Raw genomic sequence first — 25097 nt, forward strand, 5'->3', positions numbered from 1 at the left:
CTGCCGTCTGTGCGCCCAGCCCCGGCCACCACCAGCCCCCGAGCATCCTTCACTTGTGGAGCCCTGCGCCTGTCGAATGGACCGTCTGCTGCCTGACAGGGACAAACAGATCCAGGACAAGTGAGAGAGAGAGGGAGAGAGAGAGAGAGAGAGAGAGAGAGAGAGAGGGAGAGAGAGAGAGAGAGAGACCTCCACAGTCACACGAGGAAGGCTGCGCGTGGTAAGTGAAACAGTGAATTATGCATTAGCCTATATATTGCAGGACAGAGCGTGCATGCGTGTTTACAGTCTATTAGTAGCAAAATACGCTGTTGTCACATTTCAACTCATGATTATTATTAATGCGTTTACGCGCGCGCTTCCGACCCAAAACATGAGGAGATAATTCCTATTTTTATTCTGCAGGGAAAAACAAAGTGTGACTTTATACTGATTGTACAATGACAGTGTCTTAATCTCAGCTGTTGTTATCTCTTTTCGCCTTTTTCTGTAGCACGGCTACTTTCTTGTCCTTTGTCGTCTCGTGTTTTTTGTCAGTGTCCTTGAATCAAGTACAAGAAGTACTACAAGCTCACAGAGCAAAGACACATTTATAGTCTTCTTTTTATTGCACTGTAAACTGTGTCATTGAATTATACTTGAGCATGGTTTTCCGATTCAGCCTGTTAAAAGGGATGGCCATCATCAAATCAAATATCTATCTATCTATCTATCTATCTATCTATCTATCTATCTATCTATCTATCTATCTATCTATCTATCTATCTATCTATCTATCTATCTATCCATCCATCCATCCATCCATCCATCCATCCATCCATCTGCCTGCTTTTATCTACTTCTATCTGTCCATATGGATTGACTCATGGGTGATATAGAAGCATATTAAAATCTCTCCCGTGTGTCCTACTCCAAGTAAAAGCCATTATATCTTATTGATTCATCGTTTATATCCATTATATTATTAATAATAGTCATATAATCACAGGAAGAGATGCACACGGGGATTGTGTCTGCAGAAAGAGACCCAATGCAAACTCAGAATCAGACAGAAATCACACGTTTATTGTGGTCGGACCCCACTCTGCATTATGTGCATGAGAGATACAGTATATTGCATGGTGTTTTTTCCTGTTTGCAGGAAATGGGCACTCTTCGGGACCTCCAGTTTGCCCTGCAGCTAAAGATCGAGGAGCTTCGCCAGAGGGACACGCTAATAGATGAGTTAGAGCTGGAGCTGGACACAAAGGATGAACTCATTCGCAGGCTGCAGGAAGAGCTGGATCGCTTCAGAGCCACGGTCTCCCTCCCAGGATCCTCTGCAGCCAGTGCAGGTACAGATCCCGGTGCCGATGAAGGTCATATATAAGCATCAACAGATAGCGGAAGCTTTAAACCCAATTTGTTGTGTGTGTGTGTGGTTGTTTTCCTGTAGCTTGCTCAGCTCCAAGTGTGTACTCGCCGACAGCCAAGAGGAGAACGGTGATTTCGGAGCCCTTCACTCTGGACCCGGTGACTCTTGCCATGGTTTCACACAGAAGCTGTGATAAAAGCCAGGAGTAAGAGCATGTCTTCAGCTGAACATCATGTCTCTCAAATTGTTCAATCCTCCCTGCTTTCTACAAACAATGCGAGACGTTTAAGATCTCTCCCTTAAATGTTACGCTGGTATCCTACCTGTGTTCCCTCAGGTCTCAGAGGCTGATTCACGCGTCACTTTTGAAGAGCGACTTGTTGAAGGACCTTGACGAAGGAGAAATCAGAGCCATCATCGACTGTATGTATCCCACCACCATCAATCAGGGCTGTTATGTCATCCAGGAGGGAGCCACCGGGGCTCAGGCTTATGTTGTGGAAGGTAAATCATCATCACTCCCCCCCCACCCCCAACAATCACTCACATTAATCAATAACAACTCCTCAAGATGACAGGTGCTTAAGGACGCTTGCCTTTTTAATCTTTGTATATCAAATGTTGAGATTTGACACCGCGCTCAAAACACAGCAAGAAAAGAGGAGGCACTCGGGATAAAGAGTGACCCAATTTTGATGTTCTTTTAGTTTGGAAATGTCAACTTGATACAAAAGATGAAAAAAGCAGTTCATCCACGCTCGGTTGCCCCCGGTAATCGTGGCTGCATTTGTAATGCGACAGCTAATGGAGACTTCCTGTTTGTCCGCATGTCATCCTAACCAGCGAGAGGTTGATTCGCTCCGGGATGATTACATATCTGATGTTTGTACAGTGTGTGTGTGTGTCAGACCCTTGAAGGCTCTTGACAGTATCTCTACATTTCAACAAACACGTGCACATAAATCCACGTTTCTGTGCTGACCCTGGGTTTGTTAACAGAAGGCCGGCTGGATGTGACAAAAGACGGATCCAAGCTTTTCACGATGGAGCCGGAAGACGTGTTCGGGGAGCTGGCTCTCCTCTACAGCTGCACCCACACCTCCTCTGTCTCAGGTATCACAGCTTTGTTTTATATCTGCATTCAGATGTCGCTGGGGATCTGTCACACCGACAAAAAAAAACACACTGGTGGAGACTCACTTTATTTGAATGTGGATTCGGACGGGATATAAATAATTCTTGTGTGAGCAATTTCTGCCAGTGGTTTTAGACGTCTTTTGAATCTAAATATCAAAGACCTTTAAAGATCTCAGACAACATACCCTCTTTTTTTCTCTCAGGGAATATAAAACATTTTCTGCAACATCTCACTGCCACATCTCCCCCCCAACGGGCATCCCAAACAAATACAAAGTCACATCTCTAGACATTTGCATTCAGTTCACTCTTCACGTGGTTGGGTCTTAACCTATTATATACAGATCAGCATCTGATGAAGACTCCTGTGGGAAAACTGACCTGGTTTTCGCAAATAAATGGGCTGTGCAGACGGCCAGGTTCGGTTTAAATTGGAGGAAAAAAAAGTGTTTTATTTGCTTTGGTGGTCCCTAAGCATCTCATTCCCTTTTTTGGACAGCTTTCGCTATCTTTGCGAGCGGTCGGTCTTTCCAATTACCTGTTTTTTTGTCGTATATCTGCTCTCCGGTAACAATGCTCAGCTGAAGTCGGTGGTCTCAGTCTGTTTCTGTCCCTTCACTCAAAGCTCACTGTATTTATCTCCTTTTCTGACCTGAAATGACTTTTCATTGATTCCATCTGAGCCCATCAATGAGGCCTGTGTGCTTCTTCTGTTGGTGAAAACGGGGGCTTCATCATCGGGGTCACGGATGTCCAGGGGGTGGCAAACGATACACTGCAGAAGAAAAATCAGAAAATCCTCCATTGGGAGCAATTTTATATCGCTGCTATTTAAAAAAATAAATCCTGCACAGCATTCAGATTCAAATTAAAGCAACGGCGCTGAACTGAAAAACCGATGAGGTGCATCCAAATAAGGGGGGGATTGAGATATTAGGGCTGCACCATATTATCCGATGGAGAATCTAATTAGACCGTCTAGAGGATGTCTACTTCCGTCAACCAATCAATACGGGTCATTATTAATTTACAACACCCTCTTTCTAGCTCTTATAATATAGAAAGAGTAATAAAAGTGAAGGGAATCCGATGAGATTCATATTAACGGCCCTTCTCTTACATTTCTTTTTTTTTACTCCACATGGAGAGTATGTCTGACGTCCGTGGCCTCTTACTGTCTCTTCAGGCTGCAACTGATCCTGCATTCACCACACATCCGTCACAAACTGTGCGTGTCTTTCAGAGCTGTTTCAATACTTCCTCCCTGATTGTGTTTCCACCTGAGCCCCACCGTCACCGTAACAACCCTCGCCACTTCCTTTTTGTCTTCTGATCTGCAGCGCAAACGGACAGCAAACTCTGGGTTATCGATCGCAAGAGCTACCAGACCGTCCTTATGCAGAGCGGTCTGAGACGCCTCTCCCATTCCACGGAGCTGCTTAGCAGGTGAGGTGGTGGGGGGGTGAGTGGCAGCTGAGGGGGGAAAGCTGCTTTGTATTCCAGTATACCTTCAACACACTATCACCAAGGTCATGTTGTTTGTCAGTCACCACGCCGCCGCCGCCGCCTCCAGGCCTTCAACGCTGACCACAGAACCCGTCTCTGCACCTGTGTCTCCGCAGCGTCCCCTTCCTCCAGTCTCTGCCGGAGGATGTCATCATGAAAATGTCTGATCTGATGGAGGAGGTACAGATTAAGTTCTTACGAAATCTGAAGCACGGCGTGGTGTTGCTCAAACACGACGCCGGCCGATAGATTACGTGCGCACACAAGCGGAAAGCGAGCGTAAACATGATTGTTTACAGCAGGTGCTGAGCAGAATCTGAATTAATCCTTCCCCCATCTTTATATCTGCTTCACTTTCCCCTTTTTATATTATTTTCCACACTTGTCCATTTCGTTCCACAGAGACGTTACACCGAAGGCAGCTACATCATTCGACAAGGGGCCACAGGAGACACCTTTCATATCGTTAGCGGAGGCCAGGTAAAGTTGTGTCTCTCAGATAGAAAAAGATTTAGACTGCGGAGGGCAAAATGTCAGCATCACTTTTTTTTTTACGAATGATATTATAATAGTGATTTTTTTCCACATTGCTCTGCAACATTAGCTCTTTTTCATTACCTCTCTCTCCGTGGCTCGCCAGGTGAAAGTGACAGAGACGAAGCCGGGTCACGAAGAGCAGGTCGTCCTTTCTAAGCTGTCGGAGAAACAGTGGTTTGGAGAGAAAGCTCTGTGGGGGTAAGGAGAGAAGAATGCACTTTCAGAGAGAACATATACATATATATTCATATTTGTTATTTCTCTTCTTTAGAGAGGATGTTCGGACCGCCAGCGTGATTGCTGATGGTGACGTCACATGCTTGGTCATAGACAGGGAGTAAGTGGACATAATCACTGCATGGAAAATAGAAACGGATGAAATGAGCCAATTATACTCTAAGAGTGTGGACTAAAATAAAAAGTTAAATACATATCATGTACACTGGTTATATGTGGAACAAAAGGAAAAGAAAATGGATTTCTGATATGGACAGTCAGCTCATATTTTGCACATGAATTTGAATTTCTGTGACTCTAAAAAAGGCTCCAAAAAAAGTGTAAACAGTTGAATTAAATCCCAAACACTTTTCCAATCAGCAATAAGTTCTGACAATTAACTCCACAGTTGTTTTGGGCGAGACCAAAAATAAATGTTCCAGCTTTTCTCTGAAAAACAACTTTAATCCGTGTATTTTCTTGTTTCTGCAAATAAGGATTAGTTGGATAAAAACCAGTGAAGCATTTTATTAAAGGAGAATATTCATGTGCTTCGTTGTTTCAGGACCTTCAGAGACGTCATCGGTGGGTTGGCGTTTGGCTGCAGCCATGAGGTGCAGCAAAACCTTGAATCTAAAATCGAGTGAGGAGCGACTGGGCTTCAATCGTATCCTCTACGATAATGACTCGTCATTTTCTCCCATAAAAAAACACCAGGTATAAGCTCACCTGTGTTTTGCTCCAAACAGGTCGGACAAAGATCCCGATCTCCTGTCATCCTCCACCTTAAGTGATTTCCAGATCCTCTCCACTCTGGCGGTCGGGGAGTTCGGTCCCGTAGACCTGGTAAGGGTTTGATCCTACAGCATCTCGACAGACACCCCCGGAGCGGCTTCCTCCTCCACATTCCCATGTTTCTATAATGTGATCTATCGATTTTAACGTCTGCCAGGTGCAACTAAGGAGCAACACAAAGTGTCTTTACGCCATGAGGGTCCTCAAGAAGAAGCTGATCCTCAACGGCGGCCAACGAGAGCACATCCTGAGGGAGGGCCGCGTCCTGACGGAGGCTCGTTGTCCCTTCGTCGCCAGGTCTTCCACGGTTATCTTTATTAGGATTGTTTTGACTGCATTAACGCGTTAATAACATCTTTGTGTTGATCTCAGGCTGCATAAAACCTTTAGAGACGCCGAGTGCCTATACATGTTGACAGAAGCTTGTCTTGGAGGGGATTTATGTAGTCTGCTCAAAGATAAGTAAGTCTTTTATCATCTTTCTAATAACATATTTATCGTCCTAACACTGTGTTTTTAGCCAAGCTTTAATATCAGTGCTTCATATCTTATGATACGGCTGTGTTTCAGAGGATGCTTGGACGAATGCAGCACCAGATTCTACACCGCCTGCGTCGTCGAGGCCTTGACCTTTCTGCACTGTCGAGGCGTCGTCTATAGAGACGTCAAGCCTGAAAACGTTCTTCTGGATGTGCACGGTCACGCCAAACTGGTACTACAAACGCTCACCGACCTTCAGATTTTCACCATGAGATCTAAGGATTCTGGGGTTTTTTTACCAGCTGCACGTTAACTCATATCCTGCCTCTCCGTAGATCGGTTCCAGATGTCTGAAGAAGGTGGAGGTGGGGAAGAAAACCTGGACGTTCTGCGGCACGCCGGGCTACATGGCCCCTGAAATCATCCTGCACAAGGGCCACAGTCTATCTGCAGACTTCTGGTCGCTGGGCGTTTTTGTGTTTGAGCTCCTGAGTGGTGGGTACGTTTAACCGCTTTATGTTTTCCCACACAGCCCATATTTATGAAGCTTGTTCCTCCACTTGTAGATTGAAGTGATGGTGACAGGGCTCGTGTTCTCCCCCCCCCCTCCAGGCTGCCATTCATCGACTCTGACCCGATAATGATCCTCACTGCCAGCATTCGTGGCATCGATCAGATCGACTTCCCCAAAACCGTCAGCAAAAGTGCCGCCGGTCTCATAAAGAAACTCTGCAGGTGTCGTAAATAAGCCCCTCCAGACTAGAGCGTTACAGGCCAGTTATATCTCCTCTCTCCTCCTGCAGGCCGACACACAAACAGAGCAAATTAAGAAATGATGCAGATGCGTTGGACATGACCTATGCTGTAACCCCTTCCCTCAGGGAAGGACGGAATCCAATTATTAATTCATCGTTTATTTATTTGTGTTCTTGTTTGCTTTCCATCACCAAGGAGCAATCCCGCCGACAGACTTGGCAGTAAGAGGAACGGGGCCAAGGACATCCAGAAGCACAAGTAAGACGGCAGATTTAATACACGAGAGAAAAATCGCTTGGAAACGCAGTTTCATAGGTTGTGATGCTCCGTTTTTTTTTTATTCAGATGGTTTGAAGGATTAAACTGGGACGGACTCTGTAAAGGCACACTAAACCCTCCAGTTATTCCCAAGGTAAGACAGATGTATAGTCATTATTTTCTGTACTCTGATAACTCTTGTTGCAAATTAATCATACGCAGCTTTCCCCCACCTTCTCCGTGTTACGCTGTCTTTCAGGTAAAGGATGCCGGGGATGCCGGTGCATGTGGTCGTTACTCCGAGGGCTCGGTGGAGCTGTGCACAAACTGGGAGGACTTCTGATGGATCACCTGTGGAAAAGAAAAAGAAAACAACACTGTCAATACTTCAACACTTTCAGGTTTTAGCCCTCATGAAGTATTCACTGCCTTCAGTCTCACGTCCATCAAATATTCATTATATTTTCAGAATAAAACTATTTTGCGGTAAGTGTAGGTATTGTGCTGCAGACTGTTTTTTGATGTAGAATCCATATAGATTTGTAAACGTTGTCACTGCTGTTGAATGTAAAGCTAATAAACTAAGAAGGCTGCATCACACGGCCTCTTCTTTCTTCTTAAATCTGGAATCTCACTATGGATTGCACTTCTTTGGGGGGGTTGTACAACCCAACATTTGATCTCACTCCCAAAATGCCCGACTATAATTAAGAAGTGACGTCGCCTCAGTCCTGCAGAGACACGTCAAGCTAGAAAGATATATACAGGAAGTTGTGTGGTTTTAACTGCGAAAATAAAGTAAATTGTCATACAATTGTTATTCTACAAGTAAAAAGTACAGATATTTGTTTTAAAATGTAGGGAGTAAAATAAAAATAAATAAATACTCAAAAGTACAGATACCTGGTTATTTTACTTAAATAGAAGTACTTCCCACCTCTGATATATATAATAATAAATTACAAATGGAAGGGGAAATAGAGGAAAAGACATTTTGAAGTTTCTCATCATTTTGGGATATAGTCAGTATTTTTTAGAAAGTTCCTCATTAGCTTGAGATACTTAGTAGATATTTTGAGAACATTTTTCTTTACTTTGAGAAATTTTCTGAATTATTTAGAGATACTTAGTCAATAAAATGTTTCTGCTTTTTTTTTATGACAGACTTTCATAAAAAGCAGTGCAGGAATATAAATATATTAAAAAAATCATCTTTTCCCGCTTGACGTGTCGAACTCAACGAGGCTGCGCGCGCCGCTCCCACCAGTCGCCGTTTTATTTTGGAAGGTTTTGACCGGAAATGTAAGCGGCACGTTTGTCCCTTGACGCGTCGGCAGGTTTTTTGATGGATCAGCGGCTGAAGAAACGTTCCTAAGTGTGGAGCTCGACTTCAGGAGCGATAGAAGACCTGCGTGTTACCGAGGTGAGTTCACTCTTTCACTTTTATGACGTAACTTTTTCTCCCTTGCATGTTTGTTTCCGGTCGCTTCCGTTCAGAAACAAACGGTAAACTCGGAGCAGCAGTTTGCGAGCCGCGGTGAAAGGAGTCGGTCTGCAGCCCGCTGAGGGTCCTGCCTGTTTGTTTGAGTCCTCGAGGCCCGCGAAGATCAATCAACCTGTTAACAAAAACCTCCCCAACAAGTTTGCCTTTTAATTATTTAAATGAGGAGATGTGATTTTTAAATGCATGGCAATGCTTATTATCATTCTCCATCTAGTGTTAAAACGTGTCTTCATGGTGAAGAAGACTTTAAGGGTTTCTGCAGACTTTTGTTTTTTTTGTTTTTTTGCATTGTGCGTCTAAATTCCTTCACACACCCAGGCTGCACTTCTGTGTTAACTGTCACACGAAGCCCAGTCCTCTGGTATTTGGTTCCCCATCCAAGCAGAGGAGGATCATTGTGGTTTTGTGTAAAAAAAAAAAAAGTTTCCACCCTTCATTCTTCTATGAAATCACACTCTCACAGCAGCCCAATATCACGAATGTGCCTCCAAACATCTGTGCAGCACATGCTCCATCCTGGTGAGAACATACCTTTTCTGTTTGTCACCTGTTATTTATTTACCTGCATACTCTGGAGCAGGCAACATGTTCAAAGTTGTCCACGTGGCCAGATGCCAGCTCACTGTCATCCTCCACCTCTCTCTCTGTTTGACAGCTGCAGCATCCGGGCTGGGTGTTAGTTCTGGGTCATATAAGGACTGGATGATGGAGGATATAGGGTTAATCACACTCACAGTAGGCCTAAATGATGGTGGAGAATTTCCATCATCGGGATGATTGGATATATCGTCAGGGTAATTAAAAATGTTGTCTAGCTCTCTAACAAGGTAGAGAAGGGACACATCCATCCATCCATCCATCCATCTATCCATCTATCCATCCATCCATCCATCCATTCTTTCTGCAGGGAGACGATATGATTCATGATCATGATTTAAGATTATTTGATTATTCATCTCTGATGCATTTAAAATCTTAACTAAATATGAAGCGATTCCAGGATGTTTTGGTGCCAATTTCAGAGTTTTCAGAACATATCGATGATTATCTGGATGCTATCGTGCATCATGATATGAATCGTTCATATCTTCGATGCCTCACAAGGCTCGGGGCCTCAGACAGCTCCACATGGAGGATCATCATCAGTGATGCTTGAACCTGAACCCTTAGTTACATGATGACCCACAACAAAACACACCCCAAAACAAGCCCAGATGTAGCTTTCGTCTGTGAGAACCCTGATTGGTTCCTGGTGGGGGAAAAGTGCCGGTGTTTCCTACGTGGTCGTTCTCATTCATCCCTCACCACCTCCTCCTCCCCCCCTCCACCAGAAAACAACCCTTCACTGTGACCGAGTGTGTGTCTGTGTTCTTCACGCTTCATTTGGGAATCACAGCCGGAAAACACCCGTGTTTCTTTCTTTCTCTTTCGCCGGTTCTCCCCCCCCCCTACATCACGTGTCTCCCTCCCCCTCTCTCCTCATCTCCCCTCCATCAGACTATTTGCTTCTCATGGAAAGTGTGCAGAGTTCATTGCGGCTGCTGCTGGTTACAAAATGCTGCTGCCTCTCTCTCCCCCCCATTAAAACCTCCCCCCCTCCTCGTGTCACCTCCTGTAGTTTTCTGGGTCAGGGGGAGGCATTCCCCAGCATTGCTCTCATCACCACAGAAGCTGTCTCGGCCACTGTACACAGCCTCCTCTTCCTCCTCTTCTCCAGGGACTTTAATTCTCTCTCTCTCTCTGCTAGTCGACCAAATCCATATTTAGAGTTTAAATTTTAATTCATCCGGGAAATAATTAAAACAATATGAAAGAACACCAGTCCTTTTTCTGTCTGCTTAAGATAAAAAATACATGCATTTTGTTAAAAGCAGGCTTGACTGCCCTTTCATGTCGTCTGGCTCGACCAAAGAGCCTAAATAATAATTTAAAACTTGCTGCCAGAGTTATAAATGTCATTCTTTCTCTGCCAAAAGCTTTAGAATGAAGAATGTCAAGGTCCTGATTTTACTATTAATACATTGAATTGCAAATACTTCAATAATTCCCTGAATTCCTCACCTATTATGTACGTATTATTAACCTGAGGTTGTAAGACTCCCGTCCAAACGTAGCACACAAACAACGTTCGACAGTTTGCTCCATTAAATCGGTGATTACCTGCCAGATTTCTTTGACTTGAAACCAGTTTGCTGGTTTCTGTTTCCGTACATTCCAGCGTTTCTGCAGCGGCGCTCCACGTCTCTGAAGCTGTCGCTGCTTGTCAGCTGGACTAAATGTGTGCCGACACGCAGACCCGGCCTCAGGCGCTGCGTTAACTGAGAGCGAGCAGGAAGTCAGCTTGTTGCCGGTTTTTTAATCTGATTCTGTTCGTTGGATCAAATATCATTTGGCCTCTTTTTTTTAAATTAAACTGATGCAAATTCAGGTGTGAAGCAACCAAAACATTCAGTGTTTTTAATGTTTCTCCCCCGGCGGGGCGGACACCAGCTGTGGAGGTGCATTTGTATTCCTGGAGTATATTTTCACGTGTGTGTGCCGTTCCTTTTGTCTCTCGTGTCTTCCAGGGAGTAAAAGCTGGGAGCACAATGGCCTCTGTCTGGGCCTCGACAATAGCCCTTATGAATGGGAGGGGGGGAGGGAGGGAGGGAGGGGGGGAGGACGAGGCGACAGGAAGCTCTCTTCACAACGGACTGTCATTTTTTAATTTTGATGCGTCATGTTTCATAAAGGCCTCTTTCCCACGTTTCTCATTTATTTCCCTGGTGACGGGACTCTAGAGGATCAGCTGCTTCCCCGTTTTCCCCGTTTCGTTGCTCCACCAGGTGTGAAGCGGCGACGCAGCAGATTTTAATTCAGATTAATTGATGCTCAAAGTGAATTAAGAATCCTCCGAGGATGAGCGGGGCTTCACTTTGCCCGTGCAGGGACGGGAAGCAGCCCGGCTGGAGGGGAGGGGGGGGGGGGGGGGTCGCTCTTTATCCCCTCTCCTAGCACCGGGGGGAGAAAGTGGGTGAGAGGTTGAGGGGGTGTTTGGGGAGGGGAGGGGGGGGAGGATGTGGGAAAGCAGTGATGTATTCAGGGAGGTGAAGTCCTCCTCTGGTGTAAGATGAAGTGGTTTGTTTGGGGGGGGGGGGGGGGGGGTGATTATTTTCATGTTGTCTTTTTCTTCCACTTATAAAATAAATAAAGTCTCTGGATGGGGGGGGGGGGGGGGGGGGGGTCACGGGGGTGGACTGACCCCCCCCAGCAGCTACTGTACGCTCCCCCAGCCTCTCCTCTCTGCCGATGAAAGAGTGGCACAACATGACTCTGAGTAACCTCAGTGCCTGTTTCTTTTCGGCCAATCGGTTTTACTTCCTGGTGTCTCACCACTGCCCCCCCCCCCCTGTATACAGCTCAGGCCCTTTCTTTCATTCTTCTCTGTCAGCGGTGCCAAGACTGTGGCCCAGCGTGGCCCAGCCTTCTAACCAGACTCTTCAGCGGCCAATGAACTGAGTTCACTGTGGTGGAGATTAAAGGGAAAGGCCACTGTTTTCTGATTTAACACACCAAAGTATGTCTGCAGCAGGTGTCGGGGAGTTTTTGTGAATAAAATGTAGTAGAAAAGTTTGAGAGAAGGCATGGGACGATGATGAAAATGATTGACAAATATGTTTAAAACAAACTGGAATCACTTTACATTTAGTTGAGAAACAAATTTATTGTGTCAAAGAGCAGAAAAACCTCTTTTTTATTGAACAATCAAATAATCTTAAATAAGATAATTCATGAGGTTTCCCTGCTAAAATACAGGATCAATACATTTAAGACATGTTTTTTTGTTCACTTTCTCTACCGTGAAAATGAGCTCAGCAGCTTTTTCACAAGGATATTTATGATTATCCAGATAATGGAAATTCACCACGATCGATAAAATCGCCCCATCCCGACTACAGAGAGAACAAAGTGTGACAAACTGAACTCAGTGATGTCATCTGAGTCGGGGTCGTTGAGTCTGAAGACGACAGGAAACTAAAATAAAAATAAAAGAAATCTTGTGCAGCCGTTCTCATCATCTCTGCTTGAAGCTACATTAGCTGCTACGCACAACACATCACATCGTTAACCAAACTGTTGGCGGCTGAGTTGCATTGTGGGTAATGTTTCGATAAGGAAGGGAAAAAAAGAGCTTTGTTATATGACTGCAGTGCTAAATCTCGTGTTTGTTTTCCAGGACTGATCCAATGGGAATATGATTATTATCTTTTTGTTTTATAAAGTTGTAGCGAGTTTGTTTTATTGTGCATAAAATACTGAGATGCATTTTCGAATGAATGACTTCTACTTCCTCCATTGCAATCCTCCGATTTATAATGAAGAAACTTCAAAATCTACTGATAAATCAATGTTTTTACTGATAAAAGTAGTGCTGAAATGATTAGTTAACATGCCTACTTATTATCAACCTTTTTAAGTCATTTATCAGCAACATTTTCAAACATTAACTGGTTCCAGTTCCTCAAATGTGAAGATTTTATCATCAAAAGTGAAATATAATTGGAATTTGAACAGTTTGGTTTGAGGTGGAAGAAAACGGGCTATTTGAAGGTGTTAATTTGGGCTTTTTAATCAGGTAATTGAAAACATAATTAGTATAATATAGCCCGACTGATAGAGGATTCTTGAGGGCGATAGATACAGACTGACCAAACCTAATTAGCATTTTTATTCTACAGTTTTTTTGTGACGGACTAATCGACATATGAACTGATGATGATGTATCTGCAGTGACTTCATATCTGCCGATATCATGGCGTGGATGATTCATCTGTCTGGCTCTAATCAATACGTTTATTGTTACTGAATGTAAAGAGAGTATCAGTAACAGTCCTGCTGCTGAAGACAACAAAGCAACTTACATAAAATTTAACAAATAAATTATGATCGACAGAAGCCATGAAGCCAAACATTCCCAACTTCCTGTGCTGCCTTTTCAAAATAAGATTTTTCAGCATGATGAAGCGTTTGTGATGTGAAGAGATCATATACTTTCCTCCAGTTCCACTCACGTTGTGTCCTCTTCTGGCAGTTATGCATTTCCAGGAGTGGTTACGGTCACTTCGCTCCAGCGCCGGACTCAAAGGCTCCGACTCCGAGGACTTCTGGAGCCTGCTGCCGTCCCTGCCCCTGTCCTCCCTGTCCCTGTCCCCCTCGTCTCTGCTGGGTCTCGGAGCGCTGGCCTCTCTCACCGCCTACTGGCTGGTGACCCGTCCTCGACCCATGCGGCCCCCCTGTGACCTGCAGGCCCAGTCCGTCGCCGTCAATGTGAGCGGCGTCACGTGTTTGCGCCGTCACCGTTTGTGTGAATGGAGCACGCCGTCGTGGTGGGAGGTGTTTGATTGGTTGTTTGTGTGTTTCAGGGAGATCCCTGCTGCAGGAGATCGGCTCTCCTTAAAGACGACTCGCTGATGGAGTTTTACTACGAGGACACCAGGACGGTCTTCGACATGTTCCAGAGAGGACTCAGGATCGCAGGTTTTTATCATATTTGATCAAATTAAAGAAGTTACAAACACATATCTTAGCAACCAAAAGTGAATTATTGACCCTAGAGCGTTCATACGGTCTGATTACATGCTTTCAAACAATAATTAGTGAGCATAATTAACCAACATTAGCTTGTTGTCACTGGTTAAGTTAACTGAGGTGTAAGTTATTATCACATTTTAATTCCACTGGAGCATTATGTCATTTTTAATCTGGACTGATTACAGAAAATTTAAAATAATGTACTTTATTTGGGTCAACTCTGATATTTAAGACATGAGGTCCAGATTTCAAGTAAAAAACTGAAGATCCCGCCTTGTGTCCCCCAGGAAGCGGCCCGTGTCTGGGCTTCAGGGAGCCGGGGCAGCCCTACCAGTGGATCTCCTACACCGAGGTGTGTTTCCAGTGTTTCTGTCCTCGCTGCACTTCTCTGCTGTATATTAACCGGGCGTCTGAACCCTGCAGGTGGCGGAGCGGGCGCAGGTCCTGGGATCCGGACTGTTGGCCAAAGGCTGCCAGCCGAACCCGCAGCAGTTCGTCGGGATCTTTGCACAAAACAGACCGGAGGTACGAACCGGACTTGTTTTTCCTACCCTTGAGCTTTAGAGCCGCCGGTCCTTGAAAGGCCCAATAAAGCGGATGACGCTTGTAAGCCGACCCCAGAAGTAAAGCCGAGCTGGTTCCCTCGACAACAAGCCGGGGGGGTTTTAATGATAGTTAATGAGTATTGCATGTTTTGTTCTTCTTTTATGATTTTTGGAGCATGAATGCAATCAGTAGGAGTCAAAAAATCGAACATTAGGCCTAGACGGATGAACATGATGTTTATTAATAGAATGAAATGTTAAAATCTCAACTCATTAAACTAATTATCCATGCAAAACACACATTGACTTTGAGACGAGGGAACTGCAATTCCATTTCTGGGGTTTTCAGACTTATTCCTGCAGCACTCCATACTTCACATTTCACCTGTGTAGAATGTAAAGATAGGGAGTATTTCGATTGCCTCTCAATCGGTTCTCGACGTGGCTTCAGCTGTGAGCGAGCCAGTGGGATATGCAGATATAACTGCACTATGTCTTTACATAGCAAATAGTTTGCTGCTCCATTAATATTCACAATGTCAAATACAGCTCTTGTAATATATTCTCATGCACACATCCCCACAGAGGTTTCGCTCCAGCCCTCCACTCGTACTCGCTTCGTGTTCCTTCTCTGAATTTTGTAATGGGAATATGATTTGAGTATCCTGAAAGTGTGTTTGCTTTAATTCATAACGAGAGCGGAGTGCCGGCGGCGGAGTCGGGTCTCCGGGGCGGCTAATGTCGGAGTACATCTGCTCTCAAACTCATTTTAATGTATCCGTCAGGCAAGGGCATTTTTTTGTCACTCCTGTGTTGACTGAAAGCGAGAGACAATTTTCTGCTCCAGCAGAGCCCTAAAGCTCTCATCATCGTCCCCATCTACACAGCGAGTGCCGTTTATTGCTTCCAACGTTGTCTTTTGTTTGTTTTGTGAAATATGAAATGCATTATGATCTACATTACCGTGCACGACTCCCCGATGTTTGGATGCTTAACTCCACAAGTACGCACTCGGTAAGCGTGCGATTATGCTGGGAAAGGAGTCCAACGGTGCTGCTTTGTCTCCCTCTGCTGGCCACAGTGGATCATCGCGGAGCTGGCCTGCTACACCTACTCCATGGCGGTGGTGCCGCTGTATGACACGCTGGGGCTGGAGGCCATGGTCCACATCCTCAACCTGGGTGAGCAGAACCTGCACGGGATTAATGGGATTGTATGATTATTTAAAGGAACAGTACACCAAAAAATGTAAACATTTGTCTGCCAGCCTCTCATATCAAGTCAAATTAAGTGGTGAACAATACGGAGTGATCGTTCTCCCAGAATATTGTTTTAGAGACTAAGAGTCCTGCAAACTGTGTGTATTATAATATCTGAGATAATATAGGAGATTATTAGCTAAACCTGTTGGAAACAGCAGTGGAACAAGAACTCAGACCCTTATACTTAAAAAATAAAATACTTATAATACATACTACTTCAAAATACTACAACTGCACTACTAAAGTGAATGTAAGTAGATAATATAAGCCAAATGTAATTGATTAAAAGGAAAAGTACCAGTTGTGCAGACACATTGGAGTAAAACATAACTTCATTAATGGTGCTTTTTCACGATGTATTAAAAGTAAAAAAGGTTGCAAATCACCGTTTTAACTTAGACAATAAATGTTTTAAATGTTAAATCTTTAAATGCATAGTCATATTAGTATACTGGAGTAGAAAATGGCAAAAGCATAATACTGTACTTACGGACCCAAAGTGCAGTTGTGTGATTTAAAACTGCTGGATTATTGCTCGAGAAGAGTTTTAGAAATGTTTGATTCTGGAAAACTGCAGTCTGTTTGTACGGTAACTGGTCTCGTCGGTTGCGTTCTCAGCGGAGATCTCTCTGGTGATCTGCGACCGGGAGGAGAAGGCGGCCGCTCTGCTGGAGAACAAGGAGCAAGGCGTCACGCCGAAGCTCTCCTGCCTGGTTCTCTTCAACGAGTTCAGCGACGCCTTCGTGGCGAGGGCGAAGAGCTGCGAGGTGGAGGTTTTGAAACTGGAGGAGCTCATGGTGAGGGGGAGTGGGGGGGGAGGAGGAGGACTAAATACCCTATAATGCAGCCTCATTATAAATGCAGCCCCTTTATAATTTAGGCATCAGTGGTGATATGCAAATTGATACGAATGACTCCTCTTTGTCCACATGTTAGGAGCTGGGAAGGCAGAACCTCAAAGATCCCGTGGTGAGTTTACCGACTCTCAGCTGCAACGTCGCCACATCAAACCGGTTCCAGTAAATAGACAAGCCCCCTCTCTAAACGCCCCGATGACAGCTTTCCACCCGATCCCATTCGATGTCACTAACACACTGGTAAGCAGGACTTTAATTAAGGGTGGAGGAAGCTCACGGTCTCACGTTCTGTCGCCCGCAGCCTCCCCAGCCTCAGGACCTGGCCGTGGTCTGCTTCACCAGCGGCACCACAGGTAAGCCGCCCCGGTTTCATACGTCTCCACGTCGCCGGGCCTCGTTAGCGACGTGTCCTTTCAGTGCCCGCTAACAACCCGTCTTCTTTTTATTATGCACCGCTGCAGTTTCCCCTCTGCTGCTGCAGGGCACTGCTGTAATGTCTTGTTTATTTATCCAGGGAAGCCCAAGGGAGCCATGATCACCCACGGCAACATCGCCTCCAACACTTCCTCTGTCATTAAGATCCTGGAGGTCTGTCTACACTTCCACCTCCTTGTCTAATTGAGAACAGCCTCTCGGCTTCCATCACTTCCCACCTGCTTGTGTCTTTTGTATCCCAGAACTGTCCCTCTCCCCGCTGTGTCTAATGGTATGATTAATTGACTGTTTGATTGCCCCCGACGCCGGGAAAGTACTTTAACTAATTGCCCCCCCCTGTATAAAGATTGCACTGATCTAACTGCTGTTGAAAAAGCCATACAGCGTGTTTGATTGCCTGCGAGGCTTCGCCGTAAGCCCGCCGCCGGAGTTTAATCTCTCCCCTGTGCTTTGCTCACTTTATTTCTCGTTTTCCTCTCAGGGCTCCTTTGTGATCCGACAAGAGGATGTGTCGATCTCCTACCTGCCGCTGGCACACATGTTTGAGAGGATGATTCAGGTAGCGGATCCTCGTTTGTAAGACTCTTTTGTTTGTTGGCAGCGTACGTTTGTGTGTGAATTCGGTGTATTTCTGTCGCAGGTGTCCATGTTCTGCCACGGGGCCAGAGTGGGATTCTACCAAGGCGACATTTCTCTCCTCATGGACGACATTAAAACTCTCAAACCCACCTTCTTTCCCGTTGTGCCTCGTTTACTCAATCGCATCTACGACAAGGTCGGTAAATAGATACCAGGCACAATAAGTCTCTGTCGGATCATGATTCATAACCTTTGTTTTTATTTCTGTGAAGATCCTGGGCTCCGTGACGTCTCCGTTGCGACGGGCTTTGCTTCACTACGCCGTGAGGAGGAAGCAGGCGGAGCTCAGCAGCGGGGTCGTACGCAACAACAGTCTGTGGGACAAGCTGGTGTTCAACAGGATTCAGGTGCTGGAAGCTGCATTTTATTTCATTTTTTTCCCAGTTAATTAGCTGTAGGCCTCACAAAAACAGCTTTTTTTCCTTTTGGTTTTCAGTCTGACAGTTTTTCCACAGCACCTAACACAGTGGTACACGACGACCAGCAGCCCCAGCAAATAGTCACCATATTCGTGTCCAAACTTTACAAGAGACGCACAACTCTTCCAGTAATCGATGCCAAAGTCACCCGGAGCATATGGGTCCGGTGGGAGTGTATTGGAGAAGCTCGGCGCGCTGAAGGATTTTGGCTCAGTGCGCTAGATGCAGACAGGGAAATATGGTCTAGGTTGAAAACTGGAATGTTGCACAATATGATATTACATTTTGGTGCATCTCTTGTGTTTCAGGCCAGTTTAGGAGGGAACCTGCGGTTCGCCCTGACCGCCTCGGCGCCCATCTCCCCCACCGTGCTCTCCTTCCTCAGAGCCACGCTGGGCTGTCTGATCTTTGAGGGCTACGGCCAAACGGAGTGCACGGCAGGCTGCACCTTCTCCATGCCGGGAGACTGGAGCGCAGGTGAGCCGCCCTCCGATTCCTCACGTCTTTCCTCCTAAATCTGCGGTTAAAGCCGTCCTCAGCAGCCGGTGTGTGGATGTGTCTGTCAGGTCACGTCGGTGCACCGCTGCCCTGCGCCAAGGTGAAGCTGGTAGACATCCCCGATATGAACTACTACGCCAAGAACGGCGACGGAGAGGTGAGATGCTCTTTAAGATTATACATCAGATGATGTCACACCCTTGCTGACGCGTCTGGTGGCCCGTCAGATCTGCATTAGCGGCCCCAGTGTGTTCAGAGGTTACCTGAAGGACCCGGTAAGGACGGCCGAGGCCTTGGACAGCGACGGCTGGCTGCACAGCGGCGACGTGGGCCAGTGGCTTCCAGTAAGACACTAATTATAACTAGAATAATTAGAATTATTCTAGTCTTTTTTTTTTCTTTTTAAACGTGTACGTCTCTGCTTTCCCGCCGCCAGAACGGGACGCTACGCATCATCGACAGGAAGAAGCACATCTTCAAGTTGTCCCAGGGAGAGTACATCGCTCCGGAGAAGATAGAGAACGTCTACATGCGCTGCGTTCCCGTGCTGCAGGTGTTCGTGCACGGAGATAGTTTACAGGTACGACGATTCACGGTTTCTAGATTTAAAAACATTTGCTGCGGAACGAAGACTTTTTCTGATTACCTCTTGTATTTCCCGTCACCAGTCTTACCTCATCGGCATAGTTGTGCCCGACCCCGAGGTGTTTGTGGACTGGGCTAAAGGCCGAGGGTTCGTGGGAGCCTACGAGGAGCTGTGCCAGAATCCAGTACGTCATCTAAACCACATCAGAACAGAAACATTTCACATCACTGTATCCCAGAATAACTGACAGCGATTGGTTTCAACAGGACTTAGCGAAAGCAGTAGTAGAGGACATGAAAGCTGTGGGGAAGGAGGCGGGGCTCAAGTCCTTCGAACAAGTGAGGCGTTTCACCCTGGTTTCAAACGTGCGTAGAACATCCCAGATCTGAATCGTGGTGTGATTTTTAAGTCGTACCTTTCTCTCCCCGTCAGGTGAAGGATGTCTACTTGCATCCGGAGACGTTCAGCATCGCCAACGGCCTCTTGACCCCCACGCTGAAGAGCAGACGCGCCGACATCCGCAGGACCTTTCAGGAACAGATATCAAGCATGTACAGCAAGACGGCCGTCTGAGGGACGCCACCCTGTAACTCACAGTACACTAGAAGGTTACTGGTCTCCAATGAGGGAAAACTTAAAAAGGGGACAAATCCTAAACGTCCAGCAGTGCCTTATTTTAAAATATACAATTGTATATATTTTGGAATATTGGTATTTTGAATATTGGTTTTGTTTGTTTGTTTTAAATTCCTAGCTCAGCGTCGTCTTTGTCACTAATTCAGAGTTTACTGGGAGATTTTACTGATGAATAAATTATTGTCTAGCCGTAGAGATCAAGAGGTTATTCAGAGGCAACCTGCAGAACTGTTAGGTTAAAGACATTTAATCCACACCGTGTTCTGATCCTCGTCCCACACAAGGGTTTCTAAAAAGGGACGTTGTCGCTCATAGAACTTGCATTAACTGTAGGTGTGTTTCACAGCTGTTGGGCCCTTGGATCACCATGATATAAGCTTCTCATGAACACTCTTTATTCTAGCTCGGTGGTCATGTGTTTTTCTAATCTGCTCTGGAAGATTTCATAAACTAGTGTGAGCTCGTCCTCCTACACTTGAAATTAAATCATAACTAATGAGGGTTAAAGCAGCAATGATGCGTTAATAAAAAACTGTACATACTGCTTCTGTTGGGATTTGCTGCCTGGACACTACTGACTAATTCCAGTGAAGTGAAACTGAACAAAATAAAGATTAGGAACTGATGATCTCGTGTGTGATTTAAATTCTGTAACAACTCCTGCATTCACCCCGAGCCCTTCAGAGGCTCAACAGGGCAACGATAAAACAGTAGAGATCGTAAACACAGTTGCTCTTCTCAGTTAATTTATTTCATGATTGACTAAACATCGAGACGACGGCTGAAAAAAACATGTCATTTAACAGATTGTGGTGTTAACGTTTCAAAAACCTAAAATAAAACCCACTCTTAAATTAAAGCATTCACTTAGTTGTGTTAAAAAAATCTACTTAAAACTGTTAATTATTGAGAAAACCCTTCATTAATACATGGAAGTCAAACATAACAGAACAGACGGTCAATCAACTAAGAATTTGTTTCTATAATTTTCAAATAATAAATAATCAACTTCTTGGTATGACACCATAAAGAATACAAATCCACGAACATGATAAGGGAGTGATTGGTGTGTATGCATCACCATGTAGTGTGTTTATCATAATGAGGCAGTACTTGATAAAAAGGTGGAAATAACTGAGTGCAATGACACTATGATTTGGTCCAAAATCACAAGGAAAGACCTAGAAAGTTGACTTCCATCCCGGTATAAAGGCTACAGAGAAAAAGGACTCTCTATGAGGAGGCTCTTTGCTAACAGACAACGTGAACCACCAACAATGCAACAAAGGATGGATGCTGTGAACAAAAAAAAGGAAGATGGTGTGTCATGATTCGTATTTTCCACTAGAGGGAGCACCAGACCTTTTGTTTTTGGACAACAATTAGACTTCGACAGCAACATTGACCTTTCAATGCCACAACTCACTTCCCTCAAGTTAGTTTTTCCTGTTACATCCACAGTCAGGACAGTAGGCACATTATGTACAGGTGATGTTAACCGACACCATCCTGTAAACCCCATTAAAAAAGAAAACGGCCCTCACACCACATGGCACAGAGCTAACCTTAGACATAACCAGCAAAGGCCAAAACACAGACACACGTTAGTCTTGCCGGTAGCCTACAGTACGTTACACAACATTCAGTCTGTAGTAAACTCGGTAATAAAAAAAAAACGCTTTCACAGATTGTTAGTGACATTGCAGATGTGACTAATAAAAACATTTTCTTGCTCATTTCCTGCTTACGAGACAAATTGTTATAGACATTTCTGAAACCAACAAGTGTAACCCTGTTAATGAGTTCTGACAAGAACTGCTTCATTCCTTTTACCAAATAAAGAAAAAGAAATGAAAACAACATATTGGCTTATAATGATGCACTTGGCTGATGGCTTAGTTAATGTGGCATTTCAGCTGCTTTGAGTTGCAGAGAGTCTCTGTAAGGGGAGGAGGAGGGGAGAGGAGGCCGCAAGGAAACAATCAGATAACAGGTTAAGGCCATTGATGTCCGTTTGGAGCTGCAAGAAGGAGCCTGAAAAGACTGCGATCCATTCAGAGGGGCATGAAAGGAGCCCTTCCTCGTTTTTTCGGATTTCCTCCCTCAGTCGTCGGCGACAATGGACAGAGCACGCAACTCGCTGAGCTTGGCCTCGGTCTCCCTCTCCCTCTGCTCATCAGTCAGCCCTGCCTGGTCAATCTGGTCCGTTAACTCGCTGAAGATCTTGTACATTTCAGTGAAATAGACAACCTGGGGAGCAGAAAAAAAGAGAGAGTAGTCCCTTCTGTCCTCTGATAGAGACTCGAGAGGGTCGATCCAAAAGGCCTTTCTTAGACGATAAACTCCAGCACATGCAAACACACAATCTAACCTAGCCTTTACTCACGCTGGCCTGAAGCTGCCGGTCTCAACCCCGCTAATGAGAAGTGATTTGAAAGGAGAAGCGGGAGCCTACGGATATCAAACAACTCCGACAAAGCCCCCAAAAACCCAGCACTTCAGTGGGTAGTGACCCTGCTTTTCTCTCCCAATCGGAACAAGAGATAGAGTGTTCACTGAAAGCTTTCTTGACACTTCCCACCCCTGCTTCTTCCCCTTAGTTCATGAGTCAGGCTCCCTAGAGAGTTGCTTTGATGATTAATAGACTTTAATCACATTACAAGACTCCAGAAGAGTAGGCAGAAAATGAAAGTACGGGGAAATACAACTCCTTGAAACCCACACACACATACACACATCTCAATATTTATTCATGAAGAGATGCATATGATGCTCTTAAGGGGGCATGATGTGAAATGATCTCCAATTGTAGGCCAAAAACAGCAAGACCAACCAAGAAACGCTTACTGGTCATCTAAGACTCACAGCAAAGTGAGGGACAGGTCAAGCTGGAAATAACTAGGAGTCATGCATCTTATACAGGAATAACATTAGTCTCACTCTGTCATGAACACATTTGACACTGTCAGACCAAAGGAAAACAAAAGGACAAGATTGTAAACCACCTTGTACAAGCTTTTTTTTCTTTATGTGCTCCGCCTGAAGAGACCTCTGTGTGTTTACACCGACGTTTGCCACCTAAACCACACGAGTGGGCCCTAAGTATTGGGTTACTGCTGTTTGTGGGGGTAAAGCGGATATCATTTCTTTTTCCAAAATGCCTGGTTGAAAGGACCATCGGAAATGCCCATTTGACCAGTGATGATAATGTACACCAGATCAGTGTCTGAGAGCTCTTCTGTAGCAAAGACTACTCCACTATTACAATTAGTCCAGTCACCACGAGGAGTAAACGCAGCCTGTGACCACCTACGACACAGAAAGGAGTGTTTGATTAAAGCTTTAAATTACATGGCTTCTGTCTGGACAGTTTAACATACCATAGTCCCAGCTGCTTCATATGAATACAGAGAGGTTACACTCTGACCTTTTTAGCCTACACAAATAATGAATAATTAATGTATCCAGTGAGTCCTAAAACACTGGGAAACAAAGGAAATCAACAGACGAAAGGAGTGTTTTTTTTAACTGAACACATGCATGCAGAGAAAGCTAAACTCAAGACATCGAGGGAGAAGTCGAGACAATGTCTTAATTCTTCAACATCTGTACAGGTGGACAGGTCAGGCCAAGTGTCCCACTGACAGTTTCTGGACGGGACTCGCGTTAGCGAAGCTGAAGGCTTGCAACAAAGGAAGCCTTGTGCCGTTTCCTTCTGCTGCTGGGAGGCGAGCAGCAACAGCGGCTGGGAGTGGAGGATGAAACCAAGCACATGCAGCAAGGCTGGGGAGGAGGTCCACTGGACCACTGGCCACCCACGTGGGGCTCTCTGTGTGTGTGTATAAACATGTGTAAATGTTCATTCATGTGCCTGCGCTACATGAATAAAGACGATGTAGATGGAATAAAACAGCGTGATTAATATTGTGCCATGCAAAGCCAGGTATAAATGGTAGGTGATTTAACCTTAAAAAGAGATATAAGAGCTCAGATTAGTGGAAATGTTACATGTTGGTTATAACCGATTGCTCATTTTAAGTTCAAAGTAAAATAAATAACTCCATAATTGGTATTAGGATAATCTGGTTTACTAATTAGGAGTGTGCCAGTGGCTGTCCCAAAGAGGAAATGACATGGCCAGGCAGGTCTGGGGAGGGGGGGGAGGGGGACATGGTGGCGCTAACTTGAGACGCCCAGCTGCTTTAAGAGAAGCTCCAGGTTAGAGGATGACTTGCAGGGCTGCAGTGGAGCCAGACAGACGAGGCCTTCCTGGGCTAAAGGCAGCAGTGTGGGCCGTCACTGGGGGTTAATCACATTAGGACAGCGTGGAGGGAGACAGACTGCCAGGATTATACACTCCCTTCCATCAGACACTTTATCCACTGTTTAATCAACGCTCAGAGGGCGTAACAGACACTGTGGAGTGGGTGTGTGCGTGCGTGCGTGCGCCTTATTGTCCGTGCATCTCCGGGGAGGGGAATCACTAACCTGTGCCCTGATGAGAGCCTCGAAGCTGGGCTGGAAGTAGTCGATGCGGCTGTGGTAGAACTTGGGCATCTCGTCCAGCAGCTGCTTGTTCTTGGAATCAAAGTCGTCCCTGACCGGCCGGAGCTCCTCTCTGGCCTGGGGCGTGGACGGGAGAGAGGAAACAAATCAACCGGTCACCATCGGTCACTATCACTTTGTACTTTACATAACATCCCGTCGTTTCACCATCACGTTTGAATTTCCCACAAAAAAAGTGGATTTTTTAGAAAAACAAATACCTACAAATATACAAGTATTTTTTTGCACTGGAGCCATCTTTGGTTTCGTTCTTATTGTTCAGAAAGATATTTGCTTAATTCCCACGGAGAAGCAGTGCAAAAAAAAAAAAGAGAGAAAAAAAGGCTGTAATCACGACCACAGTGAGGAGGAGTGGGTTATGTGGGCAGACTTGGCTGTGAGTGGACTCCAGCACCACTGATCTGTGTGTGAATGTATTAGTGGGATGTCTACTGTAGGCATGGAGTTATGGAATGCACAATGAATATGTGTGAGAGGGTGAGAATTTTTTTATTAAGGGGGGGAGGGGGGAGTCGCTCTATTAAAAACAACAACATATTG

The 25097-nt window shown here is 45.2% G+C and overlaps 3 protein-coding genes across 4 annotated transcripts in view; 2 read left to right on the forward strand and 1 right to left on the reverse strand.

Moving 5' to 3' along the window:
• Positions 1-135: 135 nt before the first annotated feature.
• prkg1l (protein kinase cGMP-dependent 1, like) lies at positions 136-7624 on the forward strand. 2 transcript variants are annotated; one of them, XM_084025942.1, is made up of 20 exons: positions 136-220; positions 1142-1334; positions 1436-1559; positions 1692-1858; positions 2354-2467; positions 3832-3937; positions 4114-4177; positions 4400-4477; positions 4638-4732; positions 4806-4871; positions 5316-5393; positions 5500-5596; positions 5703-5842; positions 5918-6007; positions 6116-6257; positions 6361-6524; positions 6638-6760; positions 6977-7039; positions 7127-7193; positions 7299-7624. In XM_084025942.1, exons 2-20 carry the CDS (start codon positions 1145-1147, stop codon positions 7380-7382), a joined length of 2052 nt encoding a protein of 683 aa, XP_083882068.1. In that variant the 5' UTR covers positions 136-220; positions 1142-1144; the 3' UTR covers positions 7383-7624. The 2 variants fall into 2 exon arrangements, 1 of the variants encoding a protein (XP_083882068.1); XR_014598243.1 differs by lacking the exons at positions 7127-7193; positions 7299-7624 and having other exon boundaries at positions 6361-6520.
• Positions 7625-8333: 709 nt separating this feature from the next.
• Positions 8334-21667, forward strand: acsl2 (acyl-CoA synthetase long chain family member 2). Its single transcript, XM_084024204.1, has 20 exons — positions 8334-8462; positions 13615-13850; positions 13946-14060; positions 14402-14466; positions 14538-14639; positions 15741-15840; positions 16540-16718; positions 16858-16890; positions 17080-17131; positions 17293-17366; positions 17695-17772; positions 17854-17988; positions 18065-18199; positions 18580-18748; positions 18838-18926; positions 18997-19113; positions 19206-19349; positions 19438-19539; positions 19622-19693; positions 19788-21667. The coding sequence occupies exons 2-20, from the start codon at positions 13617-13619 to the stop codon at positions 19926-19928; spliced, it is 2136 nt and encodes a 711-aa protein (XP_083880330.1). The 5' UTR covers positions 8334-8462; positions 13615-13616; the 3' UTR covers positions 19929-21667.
• Positions 20721-25097, reverse strand: part of bin3 (bridging integrator 3) — a 30037-nt gene continuing 25660 nt past the window's right edge. The window contains exons 8-9 of the mRNA XM_084024205.1: positions 24480-24614; positions 20721-22241 (exon numbers count right to left, since the gene is read on the reverse strand). Coding sequence (XP_083880331.1) covers positions 22095-22241; positions 24480-24614 — 282 coding nt within the window. The 3' untranslated portion in view covers positions 20721-22094. The remainder of the gene's footprint in view (positions 22242-24479; positions 24615-25097) is intronic.

The sequence above is a fragment of the Eutrigla gurnardus genome (genome assembly GCF_963514095.1).
Source record: "Eutrigla gurnardus genome assembly, chromosome: 13".
Lineage (NCBI taxonomy): Eukaryota > Metazoa > Chordata > Actinopteri > Perciformes > Triglidae > Eutrigla > Eutrigla gurnardus.